This window comes from Sinohyriopsis cumingii, chromosome 6, assembly GCF_028554795.1.
Source record: "Sinohyriopsis cumingii isolate HCF-2022 chromosome 6, ASM2855479v2, whole genome shotgun sequence".
Taxonomy (NCBI): domain Eukaryota; kingdom Metazoa; phylum Mollusca; class Bivalvia; order Unionida; family Unionidae; genus Sinohyriopsis; species Sinohyriopsis cumingii.
The window spans coordinates 115,945,232-115,965,405 of record NC_142966.1 but is presented as its reverse complement, the minus strand read 5'-3'; the positions used below and the strand labels follow the sequence as shown (position 1 = coordinate 115,965,405).

Sequence of the window (20,174 nt, the reverse complement as noted above, 5' to 3'; positions counted from 1 at the left end):
CTCCAGATGCACCTGGAATATGCCAGGCGCCTGTTGAATGAACTGGCCGCGGAGGCCATTGTCGAAGAGGGAAGGATGAGAGAGGAGGAGGAAAGAAGAAAAAAAGAAGAGGAGGAAAAGGAGAGAGGAAATTTCAGAATCCCAGAGACAGAAAATTGGGATTCTGAAGCCACATATCCCGCCTCTGCTCTCCGCCAAAAAAGAGTGAAAAGAGACTGGGGAAGAAGATGTGTGTATGGCGCCAGGCCAGGAAGGTGCCAGCATTAGATAGGTGCATCTGGAGTTAAAAACAGCCCTTTTCAGGGCTACCCCAATCTCTAGAAAAGAAATAACAATCGATTTGCCAATGTGTGTATGTAGAGTAGTGTGAATATAAACACTGACTCTTTTTTTCCTAGTGTGAGGGTATGTGTTTGTGTTTGTGTGTTTGTGTTTGTGTGTTTGTGTTTGTAAGTGCTCACATACGTTTGTGTGAATAGTAGATTATGGATTTGTTTATTGTTTCTTAGCGTATGTGGAGAGTATAGTTTGGGTTTTATAACCTTTCACGTACGATTGTGTGGATAGTAGATTATGGATTTTGTTTTAATGATTTGCGTGTGTAAATAGTAGATTTGGGGTTTGTTTATTGTTTCTTAGCGTATGTGGAGAGTATAGTTTGGGTTTTGTAACCGATCACGTACGATTGTGTGGATAGTAGATTTGGGGTTAGTTTATTGCTGATTCACTTATGTGAATAGTATATTATATGAAATGAGAAAAGTAGGGGGATGTTTTCCTTCACGTCCGCGCGTTGTTTGGTCATGATCTAGGTAAGATCAATTTTGTTTTAAGGGGATGTTTTCCATCACGTCCGCGCTTTAACTTTAAAGCTAACAGTGTTAGCCATTAGAACCCATTCCACGGAATAAAGACAAAGAAAATGGTGGTAGCAACAGCGTTACTGAATCATTTGATAGGCATTTATTATTGGATAGTAGATGTTTCGTTTGTCATGGAAAAGATAGAGAAAGAATTCAAATTAGAAAAGTGTCTCGACTGTTTTAATAATTTGAAGGAAGCAAAGGAGATAGTAACAGGAATGATGGAAGAAGAGGAAAAGAGACTGAGAGGATTGATTGACCCGCCTTATGTAAGAGTGGGAAGTTTAAAGGAAGCACTTGAAAATGTCATCGAAGTCAGGTGCTTCTTAGAAAAGATATTGAATTGGACGGAGTGGCGATACGTAAAATGGGGGTTGGACCAGCTGACAAAAACGGAAGAAGTAATGAGGAAAGTGATGACGGAAGAGGTAAAGAACATCAAAGAAAAGTGGACTAAGGAAAGAAAAGAAGAAGAAAATAGAAAGAAAAAGGAAGAACTAGAGAAACTAAACGCTAACTGGATGAAAATCCAACAGAAGTTCCGAGCCATGGGTCACCCGGACTGGATACCGGAAACAGAAAAGAAGAAGAAAGGAATGATGGAAAAAATAAGAGGATGGCTACAGAAGTGGAGGAAATAAAAGAAGAAGATGATGATGAAACCAAACGCCCTTTTCAGGGCCACCCACATTTCTCGAAAAGAGACTGACTTTCCATTGCCTACCCCTTTTTAAATTTTTTTTAAAAAAAAAATCCCATGTTCAATTCCCCTTGTCCTTAAAGTAGTTTTTTTTTCTAACATGTTCAATTCCCCTTGTCCCTAGACAAACCCAAACTCTATTCCCATGTTCAATTCCCCTTGTCCCTAGACAGACCCAAACTCTATTCCCCATGTTCAATTGCCTTTGTCCCTAGAATCGATATTTTTTTTTCCATTGTTCGAATGCCTTTGTCCCTAGAATGGATATTTCCTTTTTTTTTCTTTCTCCAATGTTAAATTCCATTGTCGCTAATCTTACCCAGGGTTTTTTGCCCATGTTAAATTTCCATTGTCGCTAATCTTACCCAGGGTGGTTAATGTTAAATTTCCATTATCGCTAATCTTACCCAGGGGGTGTTTTTAATGCTAATTCCCATTGTCGCTAATCTCACCCCATTCACTACTGATATGTTAACCCTATATACAGATACCTTGGCTAGCGAAGATGTATGGTTAAAGGATGCTACGTTACGAGATAGCAAAACAATGTTTGCTAAAGTATGAATTTAGAGACAAACGTAAAGTTCAGACCACTTAAGTGAAATAAGGACACTAACCACTGTTGTACATATATAGTTGAGGGGGTGTAAGGGTGGGGCAGCGACTCAAATCTTTTCATACAACCCAGTTTAACTTACCGCTAGAGCTTTGCAAGTCGCCCGAATGTCTGACGATGACAAGGAAAGATTCCGCAATATAGTTTTATCTTTACCAAACTGTTGTAAAACTACACGCAATGGTAAAATGTGCAATTTTTTGCAAGATTTTCTGTAGCTCTTTACTTGAGGTAGTGATTCAAATGACTCTTGCTTTCGATGTTTTGGTCCTTGTTCTGAAAAATAAAAATGTTCCAAAATAAAAGCGAGAATAAATAAGTTAGCACAAATATTTTTCAAGGTAAAGATTATGTTCAAATCTAATGAGCATTAGTTGGTAATTAATCACACAAAATCATTGTTGCCAATACGCAGAATGTACTATATTTAATTCTTTTGAAAATGTATCACGGAGTTATGACGTGTATTGTAAAGATGCTTCTTAAAGTGAACGCGTGAAACCATTGTTTCTCAGTATCAGATAAAAAATTTAAACAAGAAACTATTTCCTGAATTTTAAACTTGTTGAATTTAATGTCACATGGTGATATCGTTAGTAAGTTTATAAATAAAAACAAGTTGAAAGTCTGCGTTCATTTATAATGGACGAATGGGAAATACTAATTTCTATATTTCATATTATTAATAAACCCAACAATGACATCACTGATGTGCACAATTCATCTCTCTCTCTCTCTCTCTCTCTGACCTTTTCTCTTGAAATGATCCGCAAACACTGCACATTGGGTGATATCTTGTTTTTCTGAATCTCCAAATGTCTCAGGTCCGTCTTGTGTTTTCAATAACCTTGTTTGTTCATCCACTCTCTGCAACCATGTCTCTATTTCCCGTTGTCGAAGTTTAGAAAGTTCACGGTACTCTTGCTCAGGTCCTAAAGCCGACAGAATCGGCACTGTAATCTCCATAAGCGTTTACTCTCCGTCTGCACGTCTTAAAACTAAGGGATCTCCATCAACTTTGAGACGAGATAGCTAAAATTATTCATGATTATATTAGTTATATTTTCATCCCAATTTATTATTTTCCCATGAATAGACTATGAGCCCAGTGTTTAGAGGAAGAGTGAGCTTACAAAGAGGCACTTGGAACGTATCAAGTCAAGAAATAATCTCTTTTCAAAGTTTTGCCATTTTGTAGAGAAATTGTACGAAATGGGTTCCTTTTGATAGAGCGTTACTGAGTTTCCGTCCTTGTGGAATTATTGTTAAATTTGACATTATCAGCTGAAGAAATAAACCCTCGTAGCTGCACATCCTGATTGCATTATTCGTATTATCAGCTGACATTTAATTCTAGAATAGTTTCTAGATTTAAAAAAAAAAAGATTTCTAATTTAAATACTTTAAATGAAGTTTGTAGAATATTCCAAAACGAATGCCCGGCTAGTGATCCAAGGAGAAAGAGATATGTCTATTTAAATCCGATACAGTATTCTCAAGTTTAAAGGTCATCAACTCAAGAGGTGCAAAACAATGTACTGACGAATATTGCCGAATAAAAAAAACGTTTGGAAAATTAACCCATATACTCGTATCCAAAATAGATAATTTTAAGAAATAGCTTCAGCAGAATGATCAGGCAGTTTTATCCAGTCGGTACAGTGATCAAGTCAGTGTTATCCAGTTGGTGCAATGATCAAGGAAGTGTTATTCAGTCGGTGCAGTAAAGGAAACGATTGCCTTCGTTCTCAATATGGAAAGTTGTAAATAAGTCTATTCTATATAGTTGCTCGATATGATATTTCCACAACAATAACAAAATACACCTCTGTCTGAACGACCACTGCAGTGAATGATCACACAGTACTCATTAAATCTCATTCTGAACGACTACTGTACTGCAATCGAAGATCGCATAGTACTCAATGCAGCTTTATTTGAGCGACCACTACTGTCAATGATCACAGAGTACTCGATGTATCTTTATTTGCGCGACCACAGTACTCATTACACCTTTATCTGAGCGACAGTGGCGTCACTAGGGTTGGTGTCACCCAGTGCAGTAACTCATGGTGTCCACCCAGGTAACTCCTGGTGTCACCCCCATGGACCTCCTTCCGTAACAGACCATATATAATTCTTAATAAAATTTTTTATGTCACCCCCTCTGATGGTGTCACCCGGTGCTGTCCGCATCCCCCTAGTGACGCAACTGCTGAGCGACCACTACAGTCAGTGATCACACAGTACTCATTTCACCTTTATTCGATTGACCATTGCAGTCAGTGATCACATAGTACTCATTTCACCTCTATTCGATTGACCATTGCTATCAGTGATTACAGAGTACTCATTACACCTTTATCGGATCGACCACTTTAGTACGTGATTAGAGTACTTATCATAACTCTGAGCAACCATTACAGTAACTGATAAGAGTACTCATTAAATCTCTTCTCTGAGCGACCATTGCTGTCAATGATTGCACAATACTTATTACACCTTTATCTTAGCGACCACTGTTGTCAATGGTCATATAGTTCTCATTACACTTATATCTCAGCGCCCACTGTAGCAAGTGATCGCAGATTACTCATTACAAATTTAAATTTGTCGTGCAGACATGTTTAGTGAGAAATTTAAGAAATGAGCAAATAATGGTCAAAATATTTTGTATTTGAAACGCATATCAACCGCGGGGTTGTTGTTTATGTGTTTTAGAATTCCCTTATTTAAAGAAAATGCAAAGGCATTCAACAATTCTTTAATATTGTTGTATTTGTTAAAGTTAAAATATAACAAATCCATGTCACACATTGAAAAAAGTATCATATGCTTGATTAAAAATGTAAATTCTTTGCGGCCACCACACCATATTAGTAAATATTATTTTATTTTTCAGGCATTTACAATGATAAATTATTGGAACAAATAAGTTAGCACTGTACAAATATGAAACTGATTAAATTAAATCTCTTTACCTGATTTTTTGGTGTCATTGATGCAGCCTATTACGTGTTGGAAAGAAAAGTCGATACAGTACACGTTATGTTGCCATTCGTTTATAACCAATCCAATATTCTAAAAGGCACAAAGGCAAAAGTAGCACTTTTGTTTGCCAGTTCTATCCTTATTGATTTATGCTGTCCAGTTATATTTGCTATCGATCAGTACGAGTCCAGAGTTATGTACTCTAATATCAGTACAAGCGGTCGTGCCCTTTAAATGACCACACTCCATCACTTGATGCGTTGCATCAAAAACTTGTTCCCATTCTGGGTTTAAGACTGATTCTCAAAAGTGATTAATCCTGAAACTTGCTCGATGATGCGTCCTAGCGTGAACCGTGTTGTGCAGATTGAACGTGAAAAAAGCCAACGATTCAGAAAATGAAAAGTGCAAATGAAAAAAGAAACTTGATCTAAAGAGTTGTATATGTTCTGCAATTTCTTCTGGAATTCTCTATTCATTATATGGCTAAAGAGATAATATTAAAAGCGAATTCTAGGGCATAATTAATTCGGTCTATCACTTCCAAGTGCAGTAATCTCAGTTGAATGAAGATGGATGGCATATTATAATTTACAGCATTGTATAATAAAACAGATACAAGTAGTCTGTGGCACTCTTGGTAGTCCAATGTCAATTCCTAAGTCTCTTTGCATATTGGCGGATGAGTATATTGGCAGGCAACATTGACACTAAGCAAGACTGATATGACGGCAATCAGACTGTTTCTATAGCTCGGCTACCAGTCCCTCTCATGAATATCATGAAGAGGTCGAGAGGGGGTTAGGTGCCTTGGTAGGGTAAGAAGGTTATTTGACATGTTGGCATTTCTCGCGGGGTTCAAAATAGTCTTTTATCTTGCCTTACATTTCTGATCAATACTAGTTTTACTTTGTTGTTAACCGAGAGAGAAAACATTGAGGTGGTGCACGTGTGGGTATTGAATGCAAATGGAGCATTGGATGTTCCAGTTACGTCAGTTAAAACCGATTTATTTCCTTTCATAGACAAAGTTTAAAAAATGAACGAATGTCATTGGACCATTTCATCACTTCTCTTTTGCTAATTTATGTAAAAACACTACCAACCCAACCAAACTACATTACACTACACCCACCCCCATTGGTTTTGCTTGTGGGTGAGGTGAACAAGCCATATTTGAATGAATATACATGTATCCCCTTTTTAGGACCCTATGGGGACCCCAAAACGGTATACGATTTATTAAGGTGGCCTGTATCAGAGGTTTATTTTGTATATGAACTGCTTTACTTTAATCAAATTGTAAGGCGAATCTACAGACAGTGGAAATGCTACAGAGGGTTCTAATTAGGAAAGTATATATATATATATATATATATATATATATATATATATATATATATATATATATATATATATAGTGGAGCCTCGTCAATCCGGACTCCGTTTATCCGGAAACCTCGCTATCCGGACATAATTCAACGGGAACGGAATTCCTAAACGTTAATCTGCTCCGTTAATCAAGAAATCCGCGTTCCGGATCCGGAAATCAAAATCAGGGACCAAAGTGTAAAATTACATTAAAACTTGTCTCGATAATCCGGAAATAATCTGTCCAAAAATAAGAAAATTCGAAAAATCGTATGTGAAAATACAATCAGAAGAATAATACATAAAACACAGTAATGAAGCCCTTGAGAAACTATGGCCACTATCAATAACTAAGTAGCGTGACCATATTGTAAGCAGTGATTGTATAAACAATGTCTGTTTTCGCTAGTCGCCGACGGGGGTGTTAATAATTAAATAAACACACTGGGATCAAATCGTCCACGCTTTTTGACGTATTTTGAGCAGACGTCAGCAAATTTCACCAGTGATGACATAAAACACAATAGCGAAGCCCTTGACAAACTATAGCCACTATCAGTAATCATTGCAGATTTGTTGTTATTGTTGTTGTTATAGTGTTTAACGCCATTTTTCAGCACAAGATAGGCTATACATGGAGGCCAGTATTAATGGTGGAGGAAGAACCGGGAAAACCCCGGAAAGAACCACCGACCCACGAGAAGCTACCGGCAAGCTTTCTCTCATATCCACATTTGCCTAGCCTTGGACTCGAACCCACGCAGACAGAGGTGAGATGGCAGTGATCCGTGACGAACAGCGCTTTAGACCACTCGGCCACTCGGGGCCCCATCATTGCAGATAGATCCGCCAAAGAGTCCAGGCAAACAAAGGTTACAGACTTCAGGAAATTGACATAATAAATGTATGTACAGTACATACATGTACATGAACATAGTGTGATGTGTTCGATGTGTTAATTGTCTGAACTTCTATTTACTGTATATGTACGTACAAGTACATGTTATAATAATGTGAAATAAACACAAATTAATAGATGTATTCATTAATTTATTTCAACCATTATTGAATATACAGTACATTACATTTAAAGCTAGCATATACATGTACATATATACGGTGTGATGATATCGTAAAATAAAAAATGTGCATGATTCAATTATCCGGAAAACTCGTTAATCCGGACATATTCCTTGGGAACGAATGTGTCCGGATTAACGAGGCTCCACTGTATATATATATATATATATATATATATATATATATATATATATATATATATATATATATATATATATACATATATACATATATATATATATATATATATATATATATATATATATATATATATATATATATATATATATATATATATATATATATATATATATATATATATATATATATATCTGAGAGAGATCATGTACAGTGATGTTACATTTTAATTGATTACTTGGATTTACGTCGCGTGCGCCCAAAAGGGCATATGCGACGGATGATGTTACATGTGCAATCCAGACACGTTTAAACTAGACATCAAACACTGTCATTTACTGATATCTTCTCAATAATTACGTAAGCCCTAATTTTTGACGAAGGCTTTAGTTGAAGGAATACTGGTCTATAACTACAGCTCATATTACAACCAGCCTAATTTTACAGACACACACAGGAAATTATCTTCAGTTGGATTTCTTCCATTTTTTCTTATGTACTTGTAGAATCAGGTCCCGTACAGTCTCATTATCTCCACACAAGATCGATCAGTCCTAACACTAACTCTTAATGGCGAGCGCCAAGAGAGGCAGCTGCTAGTACCATTTTTGTAAGTCTTTGGTATGACTCATCCGAGGTTCGAACCCGCGACCTCCGAGGCGGACGCTCTAACCACTTAGGCCACCTTAGCGGTCTGGTAGTTTTAAATATTTTCCTACAGTTTTGTAAGGGATGATAGGTTGATCGATCATAGTTTCTTACGTGTTATAATAAAGAAGTAAACAAACATTGAAAAAATACTTAAGTTTTTAAGATTTTCTTTATTCAATGAATGGAGAAAAGTTTAAAAAATTGTCATATATATATATATATATATATATATATATATATATATATATATATATATATATATATATATATGTTAGAGAGAGAGAGAGAGAGAGAGAGAGAGAGACAGACAGACAGACACAGAGACAGAGGAATCTAAGTTTAGGGATTTAAGACCTTAGTTTAGGGTTGAGAGGAGACAGGACAATTGAGAGATGGACTATGAGATGGAAGGACGGATAGAGATTAAAAAGTATGGCGACCTTTTTAAAAAAAAAAAGAAAACGTAGGGATGCAAAACATTGTTACAGTGGAAATTCAAGCTGATTCATGGAACTGTATCCTGCAATAATCGTCATCTGACAATATCTGGCATTGCTGTTTTGTTCAGTAGCTAAACAATGAACGATTTTGTGTGCCTCCCAAATACCAGGAGGCAAATGAAATTACCTATACTGCAGTGTAGGTGGGAATGCCTTAGTGGTCTTAAATATATACATTCTGTTGGAATATTTCTTTAAAAATCTACAATATAATCATTATCCATGACGAATCAAAATCACTGAATTGTATTAACCCCAGTTAGCAAAACACGTTTTCTTCAAACACATACATGTGTCAATTGCAATTCCAGAGTGCACGTGTACTATTTACAAGCATACAAGCGAAATTCTCCTCCTACAACATGAATTAGTGCTTGTGCTCACAACACATCCGTGAGTCAGTAATAAAATTCTTGAGGTATGTGGGAATTCGTTTAAACATTTTTTTTTCTTTCTTCTTGAATTAACTCCTTTGGATTAAAAGAAAGTTTTAGCAATCTCGCTAGGAACATTGCAGTTTGTCAATGAAATATGACAGGTAATTGGAAATGGTCTTTATAAATAAACGTATTCGAATGTATACGTACTAATTCACTCACGTTTACCTTAAACTAATATGAAGTGAACAATATATGGCGCTTACGCAATGCTTCGAAGAAGAGGTAATTTATAGTTTCCTTTCCAGAGAGAGAGAGAGAGAGAGTCCTCGCACACAGTAATTAGCCATACGCAAGTTCTCACTGCCACTGATATTTTTTAAATATGTCTGTAGAAATGAAAACGGTTAGATTTAAATGATTCCTACATTCAAATAATTAGCGCTTCCAACATTTGTTTCCTTACGTTATTGCTTATTTAAAATCAAACTAATATTATATACAGTGAAACTTGTCTCAGTCGACATCTACATATAGACGACGCATGCAATTTTAAAGTTGACCTACTAATAGTGCCTTTCATGCAAGACACCAGCTTATAAATAACAAAGCCGTGTTCTTCTCTTAGTATCTTTTGTAGGTAAGTTTCATGGTATTTTTCGATGATATTTATAAACTCAACAAAATAAGAATAATTACATTTCAGTCGCACTCATATATGTAAAATGATACATCTCGGAATAAATTTGTCGTTTCTATTAAGACTATTGAAATTTAAACTGTAAAGTGATACATCTCGGAATAAATTTGTTGTTTATTATAAGACTATTGGAATTTAAAATATAAAAGGAGACTTACCCGAGTTCACTTAAAATGATACATTTAATTTTGATGGAATGGATAAGACGTGCTTTCAACATAAAAACATGACCAAATAAGCAATATTTTGTTTTGAATTGAAGCTTTAATAAATAATAGTTTGAGCCACAATTAGACAAGAGTTAATGAATCTTTTAACAGAAATCTAAACCTTCGGTGTTCATACGTTATGAGTGTGATCACTTGAATACGAGTGAACTTGAGAATCAGCATATTTGCAAATGCTGTACAACTTTGGTTCATTCCAAATTATATAGGCTACACGTTTTGTTATTTCTGGAGAAATGATAGCCGAAGACCAGTTTAATTTGCATACAAAATGAAGGATGCAAATATGCAAAACTGTTTTGTCTGGAAAAGGCTGAGTCAAACGAAGCAAAGTTTGCACGACTTACCAGTTGGATATTTTGTTTTTATGAGCACTCACATATAAATTATTTTCTCTAAATAAACAGAGTTCGTCAAATGCATATCATTTTGTTGAGTCCTGAGAAAGAATACATAGTTGTTGTTCATAAATCAGCTGACGTATGTTTTTTTCCATACATAAAGCAGAAGCTGTATGAGCTCTTACGAATATCCACATCCCAAATATTGGCGCTAAGATCTGATCCATTGTCATCTATACGCACATCTTCAAGTATATCATAAAGCACTACTAATACACACAGTATATTTTCGTTACTTCAATCGTTTGTATCAGCTATGTTATGTTTTTATTTTAGGAAAAAATGTTATATTTTACCAACTAACTAATTTTTCAATTTAATCAACTTCTTCCACTTTTGGACCCTGGGCTCCTTGCCCCTGTCTCTGGCCGCCCCCATGCAGCTTAGCCATGATTGGAGAACATGTTGACTGAAGGTCTTTCATTTTGTGATCGAACTCCTCCTTCTCCGCCAAGGTATTTGATTCTAGCCATTGCAAAACTTCATTACACTTTCCATTTACCGTATCTTTGTCGCCTTTCGTAAGCTTGTCGCCGGCTTCGTTCACCGCTTGTCTTACGCTGTATATGTAGTTCTCTAATTGGTTGCGTGATTGCACGCGGTCTCTTTGTGTTTCGTCCTCTTCTCTATACTTCTCTGCATCATTAAGCATCCGATCAATCTCCGCTTTAGACAGACGACCTTTGTCGTTTGTAATAGTAATTTTGTTTCTCTTTCCCGTGCTCTTATCTTCGGCTGACACATTCATAATGCCGTTGGCGTCTATGTCAAAGGTAACTTCAATTTGGGGCACTCCACGGGGAGCTGGGGGAATACCAACAAGTTCGAAACGACCCAGGAGGTTGTTATCTTTAGTCATGGCCCTCTCTCCTTCATACACTTGAATCGTGACCCCTGACTGGTTGTCACTGTAAGTGGTGAAGGTTTTTGAAAATTTGCACGGGATTCGGCTGTTTCTCTCAATCAGCTTCGTCATGACGCCTCCAGCTGTTTCGATTCCCAGTGACAGCGGGGTCACATCAACTAAAAGGAGGTCTTTGATAGCCTCATTCTTGTCTCCAGTCAGAATTGCGGCCTGAACAGCTGCACCATAAGCTACAGCCTCGTCTGGGTTGATCGACTTATTCAATTCTTTTCCATTCATAAACTCTTGGAGCAACTTTTGAATCTTAGGAATTCTAGTCGAGCCACCTACCAACACGATATCGTGAATTTTAGACTTTTCCAGTTTGGCGTCATTCAAGGCGCGTTCAACTGGCTCTAAAGTTCCACGAAACAGGTCGAAACACAGCTCATCGAATCGTGCACGAGTAATTTTCGTGTAAAAATCTATACCTTCGAAAAGAGAGTCAATTTCTATACTTGCCTCAGTGCTGCTTGACAAAGTTCGTTTAGCTCGTTCACAAGCCGTACGAAGTCGACGAATCGCTCTCAAATTTTTGCTCATGTCTTTTCGATGTTTTCTCTCGAATTCTTTTATGAAATGATCGACCATTCTATTATCAAAGTCTTCTCCACCTAAATGTGTGTCCCCGGATGTAGCCCGAACCTCAAACATTGACCCTTCGTCGATTGTAAGAATAGACACGTCAAATGTACCTCCACCTAGATCGTAAATCAAAATATTTTTCTCACCTTTGAGGCTTTTGTCGAGACCGTACGCCAAAGCTGCTGCCGTAGGCTCGTTAATAATTCTGAGAACATTTAGTCCAGCAATGGTACCAGCATCCTTTGTTGCCTGGCGCTGAGAATCATTGAAATAGGCTGGAACCGTGACAACGGCGTCGGTTATTTTCCTTCCCAGATATGCTTCGGCCGTTTCTTTCATTTTGGTCAAAACCATAGAGCTAATCTCTTCTGGGGAGAACACTTTAGTTTCTCCTTTAAATTCAACTTGCACCATTGGTTTACCGCCCTTGTTTATAACAGTAAATGGCCAATGTTTCATATCGCTCTGTACGGAAGGATCGTCGAATTTCCTTCCTATCAATCTTTTGGCGTCGAAAACCGTATTGTTAGGATTCATCGCCACTTGGTTTTTCGCTGCATCGCCTATGAGGCGTTCGGTGTCTGTAAACGCTACGTAACTTGGCGTAGTGCGGTTTCCCTGGTCATTGGCAATGATTTCGACTTTGCCATTCTGGAAAACTCCGACACAGGAATATGTTGTTCCCAAGTCGATTCCAATCGCAGGCATTTTCAATCTATACTTTTGTTCCTGGAATTACCGTTCGCTGTAATGTTCTTTTAAAATACACCGTAAAGGCTTTTTTGTTGTGGGATGATTTAGAGAGTCAAGATAGTAACTTCTTGAAAAATCGGGAGGCACGCAGTCGTTTGCTATAAGAGAAGGAACTCTAAACGTTTCTCACCCTAGGACTCCGTCACTTGCAATGGCTGATGATATACTACAAGTATTCGCCTTCTGGCAACATAGTCATATACACGTTCTATCGCTTTCTATTTTCATTATTCTTCTTTAAAGTGCAACACTGGAGGTTGGCAGCTTTCCAAGCATTGCTGTTGTAACTGTATCGTCTGCTTGCGGAATCCATGATGATATCAGTCGAGAGGCATGTTGCTGACGTCACCTAAATTCAGTCTCACCTTTCCCCTCTCGGGCTCGACACCAGCTGGAATAGAACCAGTGGATGAAAAGTGTACGATCACGATGCTTACGCACCCCTCCTCTGTAATAATGCAGAATAAAACAGAATAAGTTGCGAGAGAGAGAGAGAGAGAGAGAGAGAGGTTGTTCTTTTCGTTTCTATGTGAATAATAATAATAATAATAATAATAATAATAATAATAATAATAATAAAACAATCATAAAAAAGACAATCCCTGATAATGTGATGTGATGTGATTTGGAATTTTAACGTAGCTTTAACACTTTTTCAGTCATATCGCTACGATGCCTGCAACGTGGCAGCTTATAGTGATATCTAGCACTGGGGCATCATGCCGCAGACATGTAGCATGATGTCCCACCCAGTCACATTATCATGACACCAGGCCGACCAGTCCTAACACTAACCTCTTAATGCTGAGTACCAAGCGAGGCAGCTGTTAATGTCGTTTTTGTAAGTCTTTGGTATGACGCGGAGGGGATCGAACCCACGACATCCCGCATCCGAAGCGGACACTCTAACCACTAGGCCATCGGTAATGATGCTAATCACTGTGGGATTGGGGTTCTGTGCACTTTTATATGCTTTTTGTGCGTGTATTAATTTCGTTTGTTTTTTGGGGGTGGTGTAGTGAGTTGGCGTGATACAGTTGTGGGCGGTAAATTTAAAAGGTGGTTATGTCTTATTTTTTATTTTATTTTTTTATACATATTTTTGAGGAACATTTTTTTAAAAATTTTCCATTTGATCCAGGATGGAGAAATAAATTATGTTAGTGTAGTGGAAATATACATATTGATAAAGTCACACACTTAACAGCAAAGCTATTATACAGTGGTACATACAAACCCTCCCCAACACCCACCCACCCCCACCCCCACCCACCCGCACGCACGCACGCATAGACACACACACACACACACACACACATGATGACATCATCCGAGCAAAGAAAGGTGCGAGTTTTTTGTGCTCTCCTTGTATATGCATAGTACATTAACTCTAGAATGTTTGAGATTTAAAATTCTTTTTCTGGACGTTTTGAAGGAATGTAAGCTTTCTGTTTGTATATTTGGTGGTTTTCTGCTTTATTGTAATGAAATAAACCAGACATGTTGTTATTTAATGTAACGTTATTAGAAATATTTTTAAAAAAAACCCAACTAATATCATCAAACTCAATACAAAATTCGGGAACAACTATATCCAAAGACATGTCATGGCGAAAGAAAAAAAACACATTAATAATTTTACACCAATCCAAATAACATACTAATATTTATCAAGGCCAACATCACAAAGAACAATTCTGTGCATAGCAATTTCTGGTCTCTGACGAGCCTGTGTTCTATCAAAATATGATAGTACCCACCCCCACCTATCCCATCAAAAAGGTATCGTAACCATATCCTTTAAAGACTTTTACGACTTTAAATATATCATAATTGAACTTGAGCTTTTTTTCTTCTTCTTTCTTATCTTGCAAAAAATGTTTTTAATAAGACCAGAGTGTCATACCTTAAAATCTGCACCATCCCCACCCCCATTGAATTGAGACGCCCGAAGCAGCTCTATTATCTGCCAAATGGGATATCTGCCATTGCTAGCTTAGATGTAATCTTACTGGTGTGCTTGTAGTTGCTAAAGTATATTTTACAGCTGTATGTTGAATCGTTTACATTCTATGGATATATTTCTTTTTCCTCGTATCCCCGATTGTGCCAGATACACTCTAGGACAGGCTTTACATATATTATATACGTTGTTTCCTTTATCTTTACTTTGTTCTTTGTGATATTGGCTTTCATAAATATTAGTATTATTTGCATTAATTGTAATATTATTAATGTGCTCCCCCCCAGACATGTCTTTGGAAATAGTTGTTCCCGAATTTTGTATTGACTTTGATGATATTAGTTTTACAGAATATTTCTAATAACATGACATTAACTAACCACATTTCTGTTTTTTGTTTGTTTGTTTGTCTATATCAGTTTGAAAACGATTACAATCTGTGTTGTAGAAAACAGAAAGCTGTATGATCCTATCAATAGCCAATAGTTGAATACTACTGCTATTTAAAGTGGGCGTAATATTTAAGTGCATCAGAAAGAGACAACGTCTTGAAAATCAGTACTGTAGGACTCCATATTATACTGGATATATTTCAGAAGAATCGCCATCAAGGACTTCGTGTTGAGATTGCCCTGTCAGGAAGGCCTTGATCTAGTTGATGACTTTAGAACGGATTATGTTATGTACAACTTAAACAGTAGTTTCTGGTGGTCAACTTTGCCAACGGCCTTCCTGAAGCCCATTACAATGACGGCCAACTTTGCCAACGGCCTTACTGATGTCCATTACAATGACAGCAAACTTTGTCAACGGACTTACTGAAGTCCATTACATTGATGGCCAGCTTTGCCAACGGCCTTGCTGAAGTCCATTACAATGACGGCAAACTTTGCCAATGGCCTTACTGAAGTCCATTACAATGACAGCAAACTTTGTCAACGGCCTTACTGAGGTAAATTACACTGACGGACAACTTTGTCAACGGCCTTAATGAAGTCCATTACAATGACGGCCAACTTTGCCAACGGCCTTACTGATGTCCATTACAATGACAGCAAACTTTGTCAACGGACTTACTTAAGTCCATTACAATGACGGACAACTTTGCCAACCGCCTTCCTGAAACCCATTACAATGAGGGCCAACTTTGCCAACGGCATTACTGATGTCCATTACATTGACAGCAAACTTTGTCAACGGACTTACTGAAGTCCATTACATTGACGGCCAACTTTGTCAACGGCCTTGTTGAAGTCCATTACAATGACGGCAAACTTTGCCAATGGCCTTACTGAAGTCCATTACAATGACAGCAAACTTTGTCAACGGCCTTACTGAGGTAAATTACACTGACGGCCAACTTTGTCAACGGCCTTACTGAAGTCCATTACAATGACGGCCAACTTTGCCAACGGCCTTACCTAAGTCCGTTACAACGAAGTCAGTTGTATCCACTGACTTTGTCAACTACCTTACTGATGTCCATTACATTGACATCAATGTTACCCCATAGTTTCGGGCATCATGAAATTCTTGTTTGATCTGAATTAGTTAGGTTTCTTTCTAAATCCAGGCTGGCTGTGGCACAACATATTAAGCTTGTCAAGATGTCATAATGCTAGACACCAGACTGTGTGTCACGATCACGTAGAATAAACAAGTTACTAAAATATACCTGTTATTTTCTGGTTCGATTTTCGAACTTTTGTTGCGATAATAAAAAAGATTGTTACTTGAACAAGTATTTAAAGTATTATTCTCAGTCATAGGCAAGTCACATAGAATTGGAATGTATCGACAGGCATATGGTTTCAGATACTGAAGTACTGTCTATGCTATAATCTGGAGCTGAAATATGGCACTGTTGTAGTACGCCGAATCTGGAATAGTTGCAATGTGTCTTAAATCTATTATTATTATAATGTCTGATATCTGGTAGTATTGTAATGTGTCTGATATCTGGCACTGTTGTAGTATGCCGAATCTGGAATAGTTGCAATGTGTCTTAAATCTATTATTGTTGTAATGTCTGATATCTGGTATTATTGTAATGTGTCTGATACCTGGTATTGTTGTAATGTATCTGATATCTGGCATTGTTGTAATGTGTTTGATATCTGGTACGTATCTCAAACCTTGTACTATTGTTATGTTTCTGAAATCTGATACTGTTTGTTGTGTTTGATTTCTGGATTTGTTTTAATGCGTCTGAAATCTGAAACTCTTGTTATGTGTCTGAAATTTGGTACTGTTTAATGTGTTTGATATCTGGTATTGTTGTAATTTGTGTGAAATTTGGTATTTTTGTAATGTGTCTGATATTTGGTCTTGGTAGTTTTGATTTCGATTTCAAAGATAATTGGATACACCTTTAGTGGTGCTAGCAATAATATCGGTGGTTTGGTGCAGCCTCTCTTGTGCATGTTCTCATGGAACGAATTTTCGACAGCGAGCAGCGATCAGCGAGTCGTAGGGGGCAGCCGATCTTCTGCAGGAGCCTGAAGAGTCCGCTCCGACTGACCAGGTCAAACGCCTTCGTCAGGTCTATGAAGGCGATGTAGAGGTGCATCTGCTGTTCGCGAAACTTCTCCTGCAACTGGCGTAATGAGAAGATCATGTCTACAGTTGACCGGCCGGCTCAGAAGCCACACTGGGACTCTGGGTAGACGCGGGAGGTTAGGGTCTGCCCGCGTGCCCAGGCCACACGGTCGAAAGCAATTCCGCCGATGCTAGGGAGGGAGATGCCCGGGTAGTTGTTGCAGTCGCTACGGTCTCCATGTTTCTTGTACAAAGTGACGATGTTGGTGTCACGTATGTCATGTGGGTTATGTCCGTGCTCCTAGCAGAGGCAAAGGAGTACGTGCAGGGGCTGCATCAGTGTTGATTTCTCGATCTTGAGGACTTCATGCGGAATGGCTTCGCTTCCAAAAGCATTCCCATAGGTGAGGCAATCGATGGCTTTTCCGAGCTCTTCCAGGGTAGGAGGTGTGTCTAGTTCCTCCACGACTGACATGTCTGGGACGGCGTCCAGGGCGGTGTCGGTGACGATTTATTTGGTTGCATTCAGCTCGAGATAGTGTTCAATCCAACTCCTAGCTGTTTTCCATGGTCTGTGATGACTTCGCCCGTCTTGGACTTGAGGGGGTGGTCTTGGAGGTGAGGGTCTGTCGCCTTTTTTATACTCCTGCCTCTTTCATCCCCGGTTTCGGCAGCTGTCTGTATACTGTTGAAGAGGTTCAGGCAGTGTGTGTTGCCTCAGAGGCCGCCGGTCTGCTGAGCGTTGTTACTGGCAGTCCTGAGCGCTTGTAGTGTACTAGGGCTAGGTGCAGATTTGTATGCCAGGAGGGCTTTCCTCTTCGCCCCAGTCACGGGCTCCATCTTCTCCAGTTGGCCTCATACCAGTCGGCATTTTTTGCGCTCCTTTTGCCGTAGGCAATGATGGCTGAATTGTACACTACGTCACAGATCACATGATGTCGATGGTGTCATCAGGAGTCTCTTTGATGAGAGCTTATTGCAGTTTGCTGGTGAACTTCTGTGTTTTCTCTGTGTTGCTTGCACAGCAGGTGTTGATGCGTGGGCGACCCTTCTTCTTGGCGTGGTGCAGCCTCTTTGGTATTATTCGCACTTTGCTGGCCACGAGGGAATGGTCCGTGTCGCAGTCGGCACTGTTGTAGCTGCGGGTGAGGAGGACACTGGCTAGTCCCGCAAGCCTGGTGATGACAAGGTCTAGCTGGTGCCAGAGGCGGAAACGTGGGTGTCTACATGACACCTGGTGGATCTCCTTGCATTTGAAGAAGGTGTTGGTCACATATAGGCTGTGGGAGCAGCACATCTACAGCAGTCGCTGACCATTCTCGTTGATCTTGTCCCTTTCGTCAGAGCCGAGACAGGTGGACGAAGCCTCGTGTGCAGCTCCCATTCTAGCATTGAAGTCAGTAGTGAATAGGGACACTCTAGGGACTAGGGGACTTCCATGTTAAAAAGGGTATGTCCACTCTGGGGACTATGTAAAATTGAACATAGGAGAAAAAAATATCCACTCTGGGGACAAGGGGAATTGAATATGGGAATAGAGTTTGGGCCTGTCTAGGGACAAGGGGAATGGAACATAGGAATACTGTGTGGGCCTATCTAGGGACAAGGGGAAATGGAACAGGGTCGGGACCCTATTTTAATACGGTCCCGACCTGATGGGTCTATGGAAAGGGAACAGACAACAAATTGAAACAGGGAGGGGGTCTCTATTTTTTTTAAATAAAAAAATAAAAAAATGAGCTAGGCAATTGAAAGTCAAGACCTTTTCGAGACCTATGAGTGGCCCTGAAAAGGGCCTTTGGTTTCATCATCATCTTCTTCTTTTATTTCCTCCACTGCTTCCACCAAGTTCTCACTTTTGCCAGTATTCTTTCTTCTTCTTCTCCTTCTCTGGCATCCAGTCTGGATGACCTATTGCTCGGAATTTCTCCTGTATTATGATCAAATTGCTGTTGAGTTTGTCAAAGGCCTCTTTTTTCTTTAAGTTTTCCTTATCCTTTCGTTCTTTATTCCACTTATCTTTGATCTTCTTTACTTCTTCCTCCCTTACTTTTCTCATAAGTTCTTCCGATTTCTTAAGCTGGTCCAGGCCGTTTTTGACAAAGGACCACTCTGTCCATTCCATTACGTCTTCCAAAAAGCACCTTACTTCTATTATATTATCCATGGCTTCCTTTAAGTGACCAATCTTTACACACTCTGGATCTATAAAGCCTCTTAGTCTTTTTACTTCTTCTTCTATCATCTCTTTCACCAGATCCATAGCTAATTTCAGGTTGGTCATTTGCCTTCTGACAAAATCCCGGGTAACTTCATGCTTCCATTCTCGTTCAATTCTTTCCACTACATAAGCTCCATCCACCATCCAATACCAAATGTCCTTCAACTGGTTAAACAATTTTGTTACAGCTACCATCTTGCTTGTCTTTATTCCGTAGAATGGTTCGAACATCAAACCTTGTGGGTTCTTATAGTTAAAGCGCGGACGTGAAGGAAAACATCCCTTACTTTTCTCACTTCATATTATCTACTATCCACATACGTGAAGCAGCAATAAACAAACCCCAAATCTACTATCTACACGCGCAAAGCATTAAAATGAAACCCTAATCTACTATCCACACAAACCAACTTAAGCTCTTACATAACCCAATAATCTACTATCCACACAAACGTACGTGAGCGCTTACAAACACACACACACACACACACACACACACACACACACACACACAATTTTATAAAAAGTGTCAGTGTTTCTATTCACACTACTCTACATACACACATCGGCAAATCGATTACTATTTCTTTTCTAG

General features: G+C 38.7%; 1 protein-coding gene across 1 annotated transcript; it reads right to left on the bottom strand.

Annotated features, from left to right (window-relative positions):
* Positions 1–10,231: 10,231 nt before the first annotated feature.
* LOC149797790 (heat shock protein 70 B2-like) lies at positions 10,232–13,154 on the bottom strand. Its single transcript, XM_089962761.1, has one exon. It carries the CDS (start codon positions 12,810–12,812, stop codon positions 10,932–10,934), a length of 1,881 nt encoding a protein of 626 aa, XP_089818887.1. The 5' UTR covers positions 12,813–13,154; the 3' UTR covers positions 10,232–10,931.
* Positions 13,155–20,174: the final 7,020 nt, after the last annotated feature.